General features: G+C 37.2%; 1 protein-coding gene across 1 annotated transcript; it reads right to left on the reverse strand.

Moving 5' to 3' along the window:
• Window positions 1-761: 761 nt before the first annotated feature.
• mcm9 (minichromosome maintenance 9 homologous recombination repair factor) lies at window positions 762-11,717 on the reverse strand. Its single transcript, XM_087812691.1, has 14 exons — window positions 11,242-11,717; window positions 10,972-11,128; window positions 10,706-10,812; window positions 9,838-10,044; window positions 9,679-9,760; window positions 9,115-9,315; window positions 8,549-8,674; window positions 7,575-7,694; window positions 7,312-7,486; window positions 6,868-7,070; window positions 5,287-5,490; window positions 3,407-3,489; window positions 3,191-3,336; window positions 762-2,157 (listed from the first exon to the last, which is right to left on the reverse strand). Exons 1-14 carry the CDS (start codon window positions 11,404-11,406, stop codon window positions 1,278-1,280), a joined length of 2,856 nt encoding a protein of 951 aa, XP_087668817.1. The 5' UTR covers window positions 11,407-11,717; the 3' UTR covers window positions 762-1,277.
• Window positions 11,718-11,777: the final 60 nt, after the last annotated feature.

Here is an 11,777-nt window from a genome sequence, read left to right on the forward strand (position 1 = left end):
GTTATATGAGCATCCATGGAATTATGTAGTGGCTGGTCTTGTGAATATGTACAAATACTCTGTGTTTGAATGTGTTTCTATTGTAACAAATGTCAGGTGCAAAGCAGGTAAGAGTTTCTCAACTCTTCTATTGTGTTCACCCCTCTTCCGTATTTAAGGTCCTCAATTAAATGTGACCAGCCACGTTTAAAAAACGATGTTAAATCAAAATGAAATAACTTTCTCTTTTTTTTTGAGAAAAAATTGCAATATTAGAGACAAACATTAATAACTGAGGTGTACATACAGTATTTCTGTAAAAATAAACAGGTGATGTGACAACACATTGTCATTTCCAACTCAACCAACCCAATATTTTGACGGTTAGCATGTGGACTTCTTACACAAAATGATGTAAACAAGAAATGGAACCGGAGACTAAATGTGTGAGTTTCTGGTAGTAGTTTGTGTGAGAATGCTTTGTTATTGAAGATAATTTAGACTTTAACTGCTTCCCTATGACGTTTTATTTTTTACTAGGAACGGAAACGGTTTAACAAAGTGAAAGCAGGCAGGAAGAAGTTATGTCTGTGGAAGCAGCAGGATAAGAGTAGGACATTCAGTGGCCAGCTGTTAACCTCCTCAATGAAATTCTGCTGTAGTAAAACAACAGGGAAGGACAACTGATGGGTGCATCAAACATAAAGTGTCTAGAAGCAATAATAACTCATTTTTTAATTTCATTTAACTTTATTGACAACAGTCCCGACTGTACTGATCATTGCCCTCCTTCATTTGTCAAGAGTCAATAAATGAGCACATGCAAAGATGGAAAAGTCCTGGAGCCAGAGGCATGAAGGTTACAGGAAGGATGTTGAAACATATCTGGACATGAGTCTTATTGCACCCCAACTGTGACCCAGTTACACTTAAAATAATGCTATTCTGCAAGACAAGTAAGCCGAATTAGACGTTTGTGCAGCTACAGGGACCTTTTTCTGATAAAGTATCTGCAGTCCGTATTTTGTGAAGAAAACCAAGTTTTCCTGGCTCACGTTTGATATAAAAGGCACTTTTTAACCAAAGCAACATTTAAATGTAGGCATGTCTGCATGCAGTACACACAACTACATATACAATAGATTGTATTTGGTATTTTATTTACTTAATTTCCAAGAAAATACCTTCTATTTATTTATTAGTTAAACTGAGTATTACAATAATTGTTTTTTAAATGAACAAGCCTGATTAAGTTTGGAAAGCCCAGTAATATTCTGGAAGTAAAGGTTATTTTAAGCTTAGGTTTGGGGATCATTTGAGCCCAAAAAAGTAAATCTGGAGAGTTTTTCTTGTGCTGAGAGGCAAGTTTGTTTAGAAATATTGGTAATTTTGTCTTTAGAATGATCACACAGATCAGTAGAAGATTGCACTTTTTGAAACAACTCATTTTGTAACACAGTCCTTTCACCATTAGCAGGCGTTAATTTATTTATTCTTTTTAAAGCCTCATTCGAGGCCAGGAACGAGCAAGTGCTGGTAATGTTATGGCTGATCCTCTGTCTCGGCTTGAATTGAAATCTTTTTAACATTGAGTTTATGTTTGGATCTCCATCTGCTCTATTGTCTGTGTTTTTTGTTTCGTCAACAACCCTGACGGAAGAATGCTTTGTGGGGTCAATATCATTGGACTCCACTTGATCGTCTGAATCATCCTTGTCCTGTTCAAACTTCTGCTTCACACTCTTCACTCTTCTCTTCTGGAGATCTTTTGAGACTGTCGTGTAAACACAATGAAGTGACTCTGGATGTCCCATATCAACCCCTTTCTCTGCATCTTCTGTCTTTTCTGAAGTCTCATCAGTCATTTCAAAGTTCTTGCGTTTTCTCCCTTTGCCGGGAGCAGAGAGCTTTGTGCCTAAGGTGGAGCTATTATTTCCAGACTTCTGCGTCTGAAAAATGTTTGATTTTGTGTTGTTTGCTTGTGTTGATGTAACTGCAGGAGGGCTGATAACAATAGACGTTGAGATGGAGTCAAACCAGTTCAGCATTTTATCTGGCTGTTCTGGATCAGTGCAGGATCCATTTAGGAGGGATTCGTCCACAAAGCTTTTTGGTTGAGTCGGGCAAGGTTCAGCTGGTCCATCGGAGCAGAAAGCCACCAAATTGTCACCGTCTAGGCTGGAAGAAAAAAATGTAAAGTTGAACCTCCACTTCCACACAACTCATCTTTTGAGGTTGAACCACAAAGAAGTTAAAAAATATTTGGCCAAACACAATCAAGTTTTAGCCCCGTTTTATTTTTCTGTTGTTGGGCACTAATATTATTTATTATTATAATTAATAAAAAAGTGTTCACGTGAAACATCTTAATATAAAAAAAAAAAGTAAACGCACAAATTTAAACACTACAGAGCAGCGCTATTGGTGCAAAGTTTGTGGTCTTTAGATGTTCACAACTGTTTTTAATTACAGCTGATGTGTTACATAAAAATGTATTCATTTATTTCAATTGCTGAAAATATCTAAAATAATGGAAATAATGTTCAATTAATGTTTGCAAACCACAGTTTAAATGTCTCACCCCTTAGACCTTCACTGGAAGGTCAGCAGTTTACATGATCATTTTCATGTTATTTTTTCAGAGTGTACACGCATACACCAAGAGAGATTTACTTTCTGTATATGTTGATGTTAAACTTTTATTTCTGCAGAGATTTAAAGGTTTAAAATATATTTTCTTTTTTTCTGTCAGGTTCTGAGTCAAGCATGTAATCTATACTTGCTTTCCCAGATTAATTAGTATTTGAAATTGAATCTACAAAGCTGAAACCGAAAAAATAAGGAGTCAGGACAGTCTATTAAGGCAAACGATGGATACACAATACAGAGGAAGAACAACACACTCCCAGTGAAGATCCAAAGTCTTGTCAAATGTGATCATGATAGTCACCAACGCGGAAAAACGGATCAACCGTTTTACATACATATATTGTTGATAGTCAAACATTTTGAAAGTTTCCAATTTCTTTTAAATGGTAATAGGATTATGATCTCAAGTATTTGCTGAAAGATTTTAGGTCCACCAGGTTGCATCTCAACCAACTATGACGGGGTTTCATTAATTAAATGAAATTTGATTAAATAAATAAAGGGTGTCAAGGATTGACACCATAAGCATAATTAAAAAAATATGTTAAGAAAGAAGCCTGACCTGGCCAAACATTCAGTTCCATTCTGAAGCAGTTCAAGAAGATCCAGTCCTTCCAGAACGATCCGACACTGCATTTGGTACTGATGCCCTGGATCGTCAGGAAATGTGGTGAGTGTGGTGTTCACATTTCCTAGTAGACCCCCACCCTGGAGAAACAAGGCTCACTTGGGCAAAATAATGGAAAAACAATTATATTGGTTAGTCGTGGAGGTTTACCTGCATCGAGCACTCCATGACTGAAACTGCCATCACAGCATCTTCTATCATCACAGTCTCTCTGTACATGAGCTTGGCATGTGCTGGAGGACATATCAGCAGAACATGCAATGCAGTTTGAGACATGAACACAGCTTCAAAGAATAAAAAGAGGGTGAAAAAGTGCGGACTCTCCAACAAGTCCCGACTTCGGATCCATTTTTACACTCACTAGTGAGGTTGAGAAGTGTTCATCAGAGACAAATATTAAGGATCAACATTGATCAAAAACACACACACACATGCGCGCACTCACACGCACACGCATACACAGTTAAACAACAATTATATTGAGCCCTCAAAGACCAAGGAGCTGGTCTTTGACTTTGGGAGGTTCAGGATAAAGCCACGTCCAGTGTCCATCAGAGGCAACGAGGTGGAGATAGTTGAAAACTCGGTGTGTGGCTGGACAGTAAACTGGACTGGTCGTGCAACACAGACCACATGTATAAGAAAGTTCAGAGTAGACTGTACTTTCTGATCATTTAACATCCGAAGGAAACTCCTCTGCATGTTCTACCAGTCTGTGGTGGCCAGTGTTTTATGCTGTGGTGTGTTGGGGTGGAAATGTGTCCAGGAGGAGTGTCAACAGGTTGGACAGGTTGATCAGGAGGGCTGGCTCTGTGGTTGTCATGAAGCTGGACTCACTGAGATCACTGGACAAACTTCTGTCCATCATGGATGATGACAGTCATCCTCTGAACACTGTCATCAGTGAGCAGAGAAGCAGATGGAGAGCACAAATGCTCCTTTCCAGATGCAACACTATCAGACTCAGGGACTCATTCATTCTTTGTGCTATTAGACTGTTTAATTCTGAGTTTTGGGGAGGATAAAAGATCTTAATCTTTGTATCCTTTGTCTTTGTTATTTTTATTTGATATATGATCTTTATCTGTAGACTTAGATTGTGCTTTCTTGCTCTTTCTTTTTATTGCACTTTGTTCTCGTTTTTTATGAATCTATCATCTTTGTTGCTGTGTGCTGGCTGGAAAAACAATTTCCCAAAGGAGACCTCCAGAGAGATCAATAAATTTTATCTTTCTATCTATCCATTATATAAGTGCATATTAAATGTTTTCTCACTAACCAAACTGATGATTTTTTTTATTATTACAACATGATCATTTTATACAGAATGTTTTATCAGCCATTTCACTCAATTCATAAAGAACAGATGGAATTATAGGCCTGTTTTTATAAAATAATGAACAAAATGATCCGCGTCTGATCGCTTCAAGTCACAAGTCACACATTCCTTTAACAAGGAAAAAGTGCTTGGATTTGTGTCACGTATGGAGTCTTACATCTGAATATTTCTGTATGTGCACCATTTCCTGGATTTGAGTGAATGCAGTGTGTAATCAGCTAAAAAATTCACTCATTACAGTACATTAGACCCCTGAACTTGTCTGCAGTGGATGATGAAAAAGTATCTAATTATGAAGAAAAAGGCTACTTTCTTGACTGCAATATCCAACTCTACTTATTTATGCAAATCAACAAATCAGTCAAATCAACCATGAATGATTATCAGTCCATTCAGTGTATCTACTTACTTATGTTTAGCATATTTGATGAAGGTCCATCTTTTTGACTTTTTTTTGAATGGATAAGCAAAATGTTTAAAAGACTTCTGATGATAATGGTTTAAAATATTTGTTAACCAAATCGTTTGAAATGCAATTGGGAAATTCAAAAGATGAAAAAATGTTTTGGTTAGCTAATTGTTTTTCTCTGTATCTACTAAATTGAGGTTCCCTCTAAAATAGAAAAATGCGGTGGAAAAAATGTTTGTTGCTCTACAGAGTTAAGGTGGAAGTCCATTTTAAAGTCTTTACCTTCAGCAAGTCTGCTCAGACTCTCCAGCATGCGGATGGTAGTGCGCGCTGCATTTCGACATTCTTGTTGTCTTTGCAGCTGATAGTATCGCGTGAGAATGCGGTTGGCGTCGTCAGACACCTGTGGCTGCAAATGTTTGATGAAAGTGAAATAGGCCTTCATTTTCTCCATGTCCCACAGAACAGTAGAATCGGCAGGAATTCCTTTAAACCAAGAAAAAAAAAACTTTGTCAGGTACACAGTGAGAAAAGAAAGTCTATATGTAGATCTGGATTCAAAGACAAGAAAATAAACTGTTACAATAATTAAACTCGAAGACATAAACAGATGGATTATAAGCTCCAAATCGTGTTGTGAGTTTAGTGATTCTCCTCAGTTGAATGAAATGTTTTTGGTCAGTTTTTTTTGCATTGTTGCACTAGAGACATGTCTTTGTCTAATACAACAGCCAGGTTCGTCAAGCTCAGTTTGACAGACTCACCAAGTCCTGACTCAACACTGGAATTTTATCATCAAGTGCAATAACCAGAGTTTCAGTTTTGCCCACATCTAGCTGAAAGTGTTTACACTCAGCCATTGTTTGATTTCTAGCAAGCAATTGACTAAGAAGTTCAGCCTCTTGGGCTCAGTTGGATTAAACGAGCAGTAAAGTCATCAACAAAAATGTGGTTAGAAACATCAGGAAATGAATGATTTACCCAGGGGACTCCACACAACAGATCCGCTGATGCAGACCTTATTTGATTGGCTGACACACTGTAACTGCTCCCAGAAAGGTATGTCGAGAACCAATGTAACACAGACCCAGACAGTCCCACTTCATCCATCAGTCTTCTCAGCAAGATCTGGTGATCAACTGTGTCAAAGGCTGAGGACAGATCCAAGAGAACCAGAATCGTATCAGCCGACATCAAGTCACTGGACACTTTCAGTAAGGCTGTCTCCGTAGCGTGTTGTTTGCTAAAGCCGGACTGAAACTTCTCATGGATGCTGCTCCGATCCAGGAACAATGAAAGCTGATCAGAGAGCCTTTTTTTAAGATCTTAGGAAAGAGTGGAAACTTAGAAAAGGCCTGAAATTACTGAGGTCAGTCGGAGAGTTAACCCAGGGGCCAATTAAATCAAACACTTTATAAAGAGCCTACACAGATGGACGTCGGATGAGCAAGAGAAGGGTTTCATCTTGCTCACCAGTGACTGGAGACATGCTCAATGACTGCACGGGTTTCTCAGAAAAGGGGGGGGATTTTCTCTTTGATCAACTTCATTTTGTCTGTGAAAAATCGCAACAATGCATTGCTATCAGCTTCACAGTTGTTGATTGTAGCAGCAGGACACACAAGATAATTTATCGTGTCAAACAAAACATTGGACCATTTACCGTTACCAGTTTACGAATGTAGTCGTATCTGCTATTTTTGATCATCTCACTGTATTAGGACATCAGATGAGGTCTTTACACCTCAAGTTTAGTAAAAAGTATAGTAAAACAGATGTGCTCTCTTGTAGAATATTCTTCATGTTTAAGAATTAAAACCATTTGTGCATCAACCCAGCATCAGTCAAGTAAATGAACAATACCTCGGTCTTCAAGAATAAAGGATGAGACAATCTGGTCCCACTCTGCGTTGTTGACGTCCAGTAGAATGAGCACTAGGTCAAAGCGGCTCAAAAGCGGGCTTGCAAGCGCTACGTTGACGGATAGAGGCTCTTTTGGATCATATCGACTTTTAGGGTTGGTGGCGGCCAGGATGGTTGTTCTTGTGTTCAGCTTACACACCATTCTATTAAAAAACACATAAGGAATGATAACTATCTCGGATTTAATTTCTTATATAATTATTAGACCTTGACTTGAAAAAGAAGTAAATGGGACCTTTCCATTTTTCAATTAATGGTGAAGGAGCAAAATAATTTATTCGATTTTTATTCATTTTCCAGAAATAATATTCTCCTGTTACAAAGGGAAGGAGCCTATCCTAGCTACTTAGGTTGAGAGGCGGGGAAAGGAAAGTAATATCATACCCAGCTTTGGCGACACTAATTGACTGTTGCTCCATTGCTTCATGGATGCTAATTCGATCATGCTCTTTTATGCTGTTGAACTCATCTATGCAGCACAAACCACCGTCTGACAGGACCAAAGCTCCCGCCTCTAGATGCCATTCTCCTCCTTCCTTCACTGCAGCAACTGTCAATCCTTATCAATAGAAACGAGAGGGAGAAAAGTGTTTATAAGAGCTGCATCTCTACATGAGGTCAACTAAAAGGGTATGAATGAAACTTGCCTGCATTAGTGGATCCGATCCCAGCTGTTAACACTGAGCGAGGCATGATCTTGGCAGCATATTTCAAGAACTGTGACTTCCCTGTGCCAGGATCACCAACCAGCAACATGTGACATTCTCCTAGATGATACAGTATTTTTACCATGTTACATATTGTTAATACCATGTTATATACCTTGAAATGCTTCGTATAATCATCTCTAATGAGCATGTGGGGATCAACAACGTTCCTCTAACTCGACAACAGAACTAGTTGGATACGATATACAAATAATCTATATATAATCAGCAGTTGCCACGATAAAGTCCGCCAAATGTTTCATACAGTGAATTTGGTAACACTTTCTATGAAATTCTACTGTATAATGCACCATAAGAAAATTTACAAGACACTCTAATGCATTAGTAAGGCTTTATGGAAGACATTGTAAGAGGTTTATAATTGTGTCTTATGACAAAGTTTACGATGTATTCAAAGTGTATGAAATAATGCATTTTAAATCTAGGGTTTATAAGGGTCATATTATAGTTGACTGTATTATAACTTCTGCTATTTTCAACACTCAAAGAACTGCTTAGACATACGAGTCTTTTGTTTTACAAGAGTAAAATAGTGCTATTGTTAAGGTTTTAAAGAAGGCCCCATTCTCTGGTTTTCAAGGGCTTTAGAAACAACCCATTTTTAGAGATTCTCTCTCAGGGCACCCTAATTTCCCAAAGGTATTTTACCAAGGTATCAATCAGGATATGTCAAATTTAATCCTCTTTATTTGTCCCAGATTCCATGAACCAAAATTTGTCTCACTCTTACTTTGTCCCCCCAAAATGTCCCTCTTTATACTTATTTCTTATTTTAATAACTAAAGTAGTTGTTTTAACCATTAACTTAATCATGAGAAGTACTTGGTTTCTAGAATACCCCTAAAATCTTTTAATTTTATAAATATGAGATTGAAAAAAAGATCAATTGTCACCTCTGATTTTGGTTCCAGATGGATCTTTTCTCTGGACCCCACCAGCCAACACCATGGCAACAGCCAGTTTAACAACATACATTCCAAAGACTTGAGGACACAAACTCATCAAGATATGGTTCCTGCCTGCAAATTAAAGAAAATAAAACACACTTGTGGGCGTTTTCATTGTAATTGTAATTTAACTGAAGAACTGTGAAATACTTTCCTGACTGATAAATAGTTTCACCAAATAAGTCTTCATTTCAATATGAATGTATGCCTGCATTTGCTGTTTAGATCAGAGTCATTACTCCCCCAGCAACAACTTAAATGGAGTAGCAGTAAAATCATACTCTTGTCAGGAACCTTTTCAACCTTTTAAATCTTTTTAACTGTAAAATTGGTAAGACATCCAACATGAATCAACAAAACTGAAGAGTTTATCATGGTATACAGTTGTTGGGAAAGCAAATGTGAGCGCACCCTGCATTTTTTGTGGCGGGGTTACACTTCAAAAAGATGATTAAAAAAATGACAAGATGCTAATATACCCAGGCAAGCTTAGATAAATTGCAGTATCATACCTGTAAAGGGCTCATGTTTGTGGCTTTCCCAAAACTCCTCAAATTCTTTTTGAACATCTTCAGTGAGCAATGAAGAGGCCCCGTGCTGGTTGTTCACTTCAATATTGTTTGATTTAAGAACAAGCTCCACATCACATCTTGACCCATCATAAAAGGGTTTCCAACGCCGACTCATCACTCCATACACAACGACATCATCACCTAAGAGACACACAGAAGGGTTTTATTGGCTAAGTTATTTGCCATTTAAATCTTTAGGCTAAAGACTTTGGTGATTCAGTGGTGCAGATTGAACCTTTTTCTAAATAGCATCAGACAAATCGAATTGTTTTTGTGCAAACCAACAATTCAATGTATCATGGTTGGTTTGCACGAAAACAACTAGACATCAATTAGATTTGTCTGATGCTATTAACATCAGCATCAACAATGTGTATCAGGAAGTGCAAAAAATATGTGGTGCATCTTACTAGGAAATACATTAAATGTTTAAACACTCTCAAAAAAACAAAAAACTGGGGCATCAGGGTTTGATAATACAGTTCCAGAGATGACTATACTAACCAGATTTGCAGGTGTCGACCAGGTCATCCTCAAGAACAACAGTCATAGACCGAGGAATGCTACCCAATGCCAGCCTTTCCACCTAAAGCATAATGTTAATATGAAAATGAATGATGTTGTTATAACAAGACAAAAAAATCTGACAAGACCACCGTATACCTGCTCTTGAATTTTTATCTCCTGGTAGTCCTTGCAGACTGCAGGTCCAGAGCCATCAGACAAACAGGTGAATTTAAAGGAATTGCAGAGATCAGGATTCGGGCAGGTAAGTTGTGGGTTGAAGGAATAATACTGTTCAAAGTCGGCGTTTATTGTAAAAACGTGCCGGCACTTAGTACACATATAGTCTCGTTCTTTTTCCAGGACCTATGAGAGTAAGAAAAAAACATTTTGACAAAAAGGAGGCTAATCATAGCAGAGTCACACAAAAATGTTCGCATTATGAAAGCTCAGATAGATAGGATGAAAAAAAAAAAAAACGTTTGAAAGTGATTTTGTCATTTGTTTGAGCAGCTGAAATGTTTTTCGGAACCTAAATTTGTCTGCTGGGTTCGTTAATCAACCAAATCCAGTTTTTTGGTAACAAGAAGATTAAGATTAATAAATAAATATTTAAATTCCAACATTCATAATACTGTACTTGTAATGACACATACATTGTGATATCATCATATATAAAGCCTTAAAATAAATCCATAATAATATCTTACACATGTTTTTAAAAAAGCATTATATTATAGAATTGTTTATAATGTTCCCATAATTTTCAACTACACTTCATTTCCAAAAAATGCATTAAAGATGGCTTACACTGTTAAATGAATATAGATTTTGAAGATACGTTGGCTTCAAAATTAAAAAGATAAATAAATACTGAGTAGTTTTACTAACAAAATAAATTAGAGTGTAGATAACATTTTTAGTCATAGACTAGTCAGAAAAGTTGGAGATACAGAACCAAGTTAAAATGTACAATGGTATAGTGCAATATCTTGTATATAAAAATAAATGTAAAAGCCATTCTTACCTTTGGCACAGTGGTACGAATGATAGTGCCTGTGATGGACAAGAAGTGTCCTACATCCCTGGAGTGGGGAATCGTATTCCTGTTAAATTCCGGACAAAAAGGCAGCCCTGCAAATAAAGTGGAATGATTTTGTTCTAATCCAATGACATTTGAGATTTAAAATAATGGTTATTAGATCGATCAATCACTCAATTTCACCTGCTACATATTTTAGATACTTGTGGTCATGACAGAGTGGAAAATATTAAGTCAATTTGAGTACTAACCCGTAATACGTGTATGAAGATTATGTCTTTGATCTCTTCTCCAACTATTTTGTGAAGATGCAGAAGTATTCACTAATATTTCTTTTGCTGTTTTTTCCAACTCCAGATCGAATAATGCCAAAACTTCTGCCGGATATGCATTGAAGTAGTCACCAACCTAGAGTACAGACAGTACAACAACAACTACTGTTATATCAGGGCACCCATACTACCTTTAAAAGCAATGGTTAGATAACTTAAGACATTTTGATTAATTTCAGGGTTCATTACCTCCATACTGGCTTCAAAAAGTGTCAATGCATTGACAACAAGTGCATGATGGGTGTGTACATCACAATTCAAAACCATGTGTGTTATGTCTTCTTGGTGGTGCTCCGCTAGGTAAGACCTAAACAACTGGCTGACCAAGTTTTTCTGGTCCATATCAAGAGACATTGTAAAAAAAAAAACTCTACCTAAGAGGGAAATACGTTAATAAACACCGATATAATTTTAACGTAATAACTCAATTTACATTAACAGTGCAATACTAAACGGTTTCATAAAAACCAACACCTGGCACGACAGTGAAAACAAAACATGCCTGTGGGTGTCAGTTAGGAGCTCACATTAAAGTAGATACGAACCGTTTTGAAAAAGTAAACGCATGTTATAATAAAGCTTTTCATAAAATGATTAAGTCGCTTGCTTTTATATAAACAAAAGAAGCTTTTGCCTGTCACCACTTTAGCTGCTCTGGTTTGAGTCCCGCGCGCAGTCGGTGACGGAGCGTAATCTTGGTCGTCACTTCCGGTAATGTGTAAGAA

The sequence above is a fragment of the Callionymus lyra genome, chromosome 17, assembly GCF_982586985.1.
Source record: "Callionymus lyra chromosome 17, fCalLyr1.hap1.1, whole genome shotgun sequence".
Lineage (NCBI taxonomy): Eukaryota > Metazoa > Chordata > Actinopteri > Syngnathiformes > Callionymidae > Callionymus > Callionymus lyra.